The sequence below is a fragment of the Loa loa genome (assembly GCF_000183805.2).
Source record: "Loa loa unplaced genomic scaffold supercont3.102, whole genome shotgun sequence".
Classification (NCBI taxonomy): domain Eukaryota; kingdom Metazoa; phylum Nematoda; class Chromadorea; order Rhabditida; family Onchocercidae; genus Loa; species Loa loa.
In genome coordinates this window covers 137,637-143,640 of record NW_018108282.1, presented here as the reverse complement: position 1 = coordinate 143,640, position 6,004 = coordinate 137,637, and the positions used below count along the sequence as shown (strand labels likewise).

At 34.8% G+C, this 6,004-nt stretch overlaps 1 protein-coding gene across 2 annotated transcripts in view; it reads right to left on the bottom strand.

Annotated features, from left to right (window-relative positions):
- LOAG_17611 overlaps positions 1-1,185 on the bottom strand; it is a gene marked incomplete at both ends in the record, with an annotated part of 12,149 nt that extends 10,964 nt beyond the window's left edge. The window contains 2 exons of one of the 2 annotated variants that reach the window (XM_020450271.1): positions 640-809; positions 1,089-1,185. In XM_020450271.1, the coding sequence (XP_020306078.1) occupies positions 640-809; positions 1,089-1,143 (225 nt within the window). The remainder of the gene's footprint in view (positions 1-639; positions 810-1,088) is intronic. The other variant, XM_020450270.1, reaches the window with a different exon arrangement.
- Positions 1,186-6,004: the final 4,819 nt, after the last annotated feature.

The following is a 6,004-nucleotide window of genomic DNA, read 5'->3' as shown; positions in this document are numbered from 1 at the left end:
TTTATATTATTATTATATTATATTATATTATATCATATCATATCATATATCATTATCACCAACAAACCAACCGCCACCAAAAGACCCTCTAAGTAAAGCCATTCGTGAAATCGATTGACATTTCGCAGGCGTATCAACTACCTTATCTCTTCCCTTCTTTCTCTGCCTGTTCCAGCATTGTCTGTTCCTGTCCTAGTCGATCTATGTGTCGCAAATCAATGTCTAGTTGAAAAATGTGCAATTCTGCTGGCTGTGCGGGTAGCATTTTACAGAGAGGACCCGTCAGTTTGCACTCTATCCTCCCATTGTGTACTTCTTCGCCTTGGTACGTACTTCCTCCCTTTTATTACGTCAATTTATGGCGTTGACAGGTGTTAACATACTGTGTCGGCCAACTAATAACAAGCAATTCCGGGTGATGCTAATGATGCACTCCCTTGAATGCAAAAGGATTTGCTACAGTTAGATGAACCAGGACTGTAGTAAGTTTGATGTAGTCGGATGCAAACATGGCTACTTTCATGTCTGCGTTCATTATCAGAATGATAGCTTCTAGACACTTGAGAGAATTGCTCATTATTATTTAATTACTGAATTATTGATGCAAGAGCTGGCTCGAAATGCATGAAGGCGACAAACCTGTGTGACACTACCAAGTATACTGAATAAATGTCCCTTGGTGCCCCGTATGATTGACCCCAACGAGGCTCTACCACCGTGAACACCAGTTGGACTATCTGCTCCCAGCAAAGTATGTCCGGCTTGCGTAGATTGATGTTGTGTGTCGTGGCTTGCAGTACAAGTTCTTGCTGAAATACAGGCCGAGCGAAAGTGTAAATGTACAATCACTATTCTCAGCTGTTCTTCCACTCGGACACTGGAACTGTCAAAATCCCAAAATGCTACTGTTTCCTTAGATTTATATATACAAACCTTCCTCGAACTACCAGTATCCAATACAATTTCGAGAACGTTGGAATATTGTACTACAAGAAATGTCGTTTGTCGATGATTCAACAAATTTTTACAATCATTTTTTGAAATTTCTCCTCCGTACCCATATTAATTAGTTGCTAAAAAGATAATACCAGTGCAGTGGAGGTAGTCTTTGCGATCCAAGGCAGTATGTTGCGAGGATGACATTCGTGAATAGTTGTTACATCGCAGCAGTAATGTCAGTTGTTGGAAAGAATCGAAAATTATACTTGGCGTGCTGCTTTTGTATACGGAACGAAATTATACTTGTTTTGACCATTTAATGTGTACGTGCAGTTGCGCAAAATACTGTTCCTGAAACTGTCAATTTCATTCCTTCTAATCACATGAAAGATGCACATGAAGCAATTTTTTTTTCCAATACAACTTACACGCATGCTGTTATCATTTCCATTTTTTTTCTAATGGCTATCTCCATCGACTCTTTATGATTGACATCTGCGCTAGCAAAGAAATAACTACTGTTTTAATTTCGGCGGAGTTGCTCCTGGCGAAGACTGCTTATATCCTGAGAGATTGTAACCAGTTTTAACAAGCGGTAATTCGGAGGAAACAAGTAGCCTCCTGGTATATCACGGTTACATCCATGGTATTTCTTTTGCTTCATTCGCAGATAAAATTCCACTGTTTTGCTGTTTCTTATCAATGCTTCCGCAAATGGAATGGAAAACAGATATAAAATGCAAGAACAGTGACACCGGAAATGCATCAAACAAACGGAGGCGAAAAATGTCTCGATTCATTTTTGCTTCATCATTTCATCATATCATCTTCGTTAAAGCACTTCACAAAATTCACTTACTTTTATGCGCATTTTAAATAGCACCTTTCCTTTTCAGCAAATATACTGATGCCACAGTTTTTATTCAAGTTATAATATTTTTGTCACTCTTCGAGGATAGGAAAGACCTTTCCGACGTGCTGTTTTTGATTTCCGATTAAATCAAGGACGGAAACGAAAAGCAGTACCAATGCCCCAATATGAAAAAAAGGAGAAAGAATGACTGAATTTGCCAGGAAGTTCCAATCCAAAGTTGTTGTGAGGCAGGCACTGAAAAGCTTGGCTTTTTTTACCGCACTCGCTGTCGTAAAGTTTTCTTCTCTCCGCGTGGTTCATGAAACTTAAAACCAACAATTTAGTGATAACACCCAGCCATCTCAAATCTTCAACTATCCAGAGCTATTAAAAGAAGCTATTATCTATGGGAAAGGGAAGAGAAAATGGTGGATGGAAGCATGTTGCACTGAATCTGTAAGATAAGTGACACAATTATCCATCACTCATTAACGATACAATAGGACAAAGAATGAGAGAAGCTTCAACACTCAGCACTTTGAAACTGTTCCTTCCTATAAAAGGAAGAGAAAGAAAAGAAATGAGTTAGGAAATAGGGATGAGAATTAAAGAAGACAAGTTTGGCTCAATGCAGCCTAGGCTTTTTATCTCTTCGTGTATCATCGGAAAAAAGTATGCAAAGCTCCGAAGAATATGGAGGATGTCGCGCTCTGCTACACACAACATATTCTTCTGACTTATTCCATATCAATATTTTACAAGCATGTTCTTGGAAATGAAACTAATATATTCTTCAGTTAATCTTTAACTCAATATCTGAGCAGCTTCCAATCCAAAAAAGAAATCGGCATTATAATTTTTGTTCCCAAGGAAATGCTTTTGATTGCTCAGGAAGAAAAGGTGATGACATGAATTGATTCTTTGTTGAACAAAAAATAAGTTCATTTTTGTACTAAATACCAAAAATGCAAACTATTTAATTCTTGTCAATCTACTTATTATGCATTCAATCGAAATGGTTAAGCTTGTGAAGGATATATGCATGGAAGTTTAGGCAATGATGCAACAATTTAAAAATGTGTTATCTTTCAGATCCTCCCGAAAAAAAAATGTACATATAATTCAGACGTCTACATATTATTGCTGAGTTCAAAAGGTTAAGTCATACTTTCGTTGGAACAATTTCATTAAAACATTTCTGAACATAACTGTCAGCATCAGAAATAAGTATTACTACCGCAATGGTTTTTTCGTTTAGAAAGGATCAGTAGAAGTTGTTTGCATTTATTTTAAGTAAGAAAGGATAAAATTCTTCCTAACTTTTCATAAATGTATATGAAAATAGAAAGCGATTACTGTATGTCCTAACAACACTACGACAAATGCATAAGACATGAAATAAAAATGAAGGTAGAACATTTCTGAGATATTTTTTTGTTCGCCTATGCTTTATACATATACATATATATATATATATATATATCGATCGGCTCCTGTACATACACCCATTGCTTTCAGCTTCTATTTTTTGCAAGATTTAAAGAATTTTTGTCAGCCGAAGTATTTCCGATTATCGGTCACAGTGGCAGTAAGTCTCTATATTGAGAGCTAAAGATTGAAGTAACCATTAGTCATAAATCTTGCAAAAATCAAATAAAATGAGTAGCTTCTGACACAAACATCGTTAGATGAATATCCTCTTGCAAATCATTAATAGTTCTTATCTAAAGGATCGCCTGGAGACGAATTGTGGCCAGCATATCCTAGAAAAGCTTATAAATCGGTATAGTACTACTAGGCAGTCGAAATACTTTCCTTTGAATGATAAAAGCATTGTCCGTTATACCCTGACAGTGTTTCTTCAGAACGGTGGCAGAAACATATTTCGAGAAATACTTCAAACGAAAATTCAAAATTCTTTCATCAACTTCGAGGATTCAGATTTCATATTGTTTGTTCTGAATCGATAATAATAGAAAGAATTTCATTTCAGTCAGTCGACCAAAACATTAATTGTACGATTCTGAGTGAGAGCAATGATGCCAGAATAAGAGCAATTAGTTTAAGGCATTTAGAAATCTGTTAATGACAAAAAGCATTGTGACAGAATAGACGAGCGAAGGACTACAGTATAGATCTAGATCAAAGTAGAACATATTGTCAAAATGAAGACTAAATGCAAGTAACATATCGAGATCAATTGCAAATGGTCATTTGCTGAGCAGTATTGTCCCATAACGTGCCAACTGATGCCTATATACAATGACTAACACCAGCAGCTCCTTCCTTGGCTCTTTCTCATCGTAATGCATTTCATGAGCCTTAAGGGAGTCGGTAAGGTGGAGCCAACACGTTTAACTAAAGCCATATCTGCTAGAAGTTTTGCTATAGTGTTCAATCAAATGGATTGCCATTAGTGTGCCAATCAAATCCCTCCTCAATACAACGCCTACTTTTTTCAAACTTCTTCATTCACTTCAAGAAACTGTTCTATAAATCAGTTCCAGAAAAATTCCTAAAATTATGCAAAAAGTGTTTCTCATAGACCACAAAAAGATTTATTTTAACTTAAGTGACCATTTTAAACTTAATGTCCTTTGTTTAATCTGCGAGTTCTACAGCTTTAATGTGTAAATTAAACGAATAAGGAAAGATAACCAGCGTTTAAAACAAATGCACAAACGATATGAAGAGACAATAGTTGAAGATGTGAGGAAAAAATCCCAGAATAAATCACCAGAATATGTTTCACTTCAGGAATAAATAAACTGAGAATACAGAATATGGATCAATAAATTAACTGGCGAAAGAAGACTAGACCTTATCATGATCACATTTTCAAATTGAAATCTAGCAATCTACAGATTTTTTGTTCAACGATATCCACGAATATAAAAATATGTCAGTGATCATTATAAAAATCAGCATCAAAATCAGAGCAAGTTTTCTAAAGTTTCTAAAATTCTAAAACAATGCTACTGTACGTTTTGATAGAAGTAACGTATAAGTCAGACGCTTAATAACTGAATCAATATCGTTTGTAGCCCATCATTCGCATTCAACTTACTCAAAACTGGCTTATAACGATATGTTTGAAGTAAATAAACTCTACTACTTGTCACTCTTGAAACAATTACTTAATCGGTGATTCCTCACATATAATAGAAGTGTGTTTTAGAATTATTTGACTTTAATGAGGACAAATAAGTTGGAATCGACTAGATAGATAGTCGTACATGGATTTCTAAAATAACAATGATGCTGCTGTAAGTATGCACTGTAGATATGCTTCATTGACAAAACCGTGCCTAAAGTGAACAAAGTTGACTTTCTTATTTGATTTTCGTAATAGCAACTTTCATCCACAGCTTCATCTTTGCAGTAGGTGTAAAGAATGTGGTACCAGTCGCATAATAACTTTAATAATAATAACAGGTGGTAACAGAAACCACTAAGCATCATTTGAGCCACTTTACTTACTGACATTTTTAATAACAGTAATGTAAACGGCAGAAGAGCGCAAATGCACAGTTATGTCACGACGACGATGGTAAGAAAAAATAACATAATGGATGGAAATTAAAATAATGTGGAATAATCAGCAATGAGATCGCATATTTATCGAGCGGAAAAAATGACAGAAGGAAAGAGGAAAATAAATACAAGTGATGATAGAAAGCATTTTTAATTGAAGAACTTCCGTTTCATTATCGCAACATACAAAAATACAAGTCAGTACAAACCGATTAATCATCGTAACATTAAAAAATACAGCATCAACCTCAACTTCAGTGATTTCAAATAGACCTGATTGTTTACTAATAACAGTCGCTTTGTACTCGGATCGATTATAGATGTTGTACCAAGTGGATAAACAGTGTCATCTTCTCATTCTTCCAAATTTTCCAGTTCAAGCCTTATGCCTTGCAGTTTTGCTAGTTCGACAATATTGACTTAAAAAAATTTCATAAATCGCCAATTTTGAATTAGCAATTACGGCAGTAAAGAATATGACGGAACCCGAAAAAAGAAAAAAAATACACATTCACTTGATCTCACTTAAGGCTGCTGAACGAAATTTATAGGAATCTTTTTAAAATAAAGAGTAGGGACATCATATACATATATATATATATATATATATATATATATATATATTATTTATTTTATTTTGTTTTATTTTATTTTATTTTTATTTTGTTTCTTACTTTA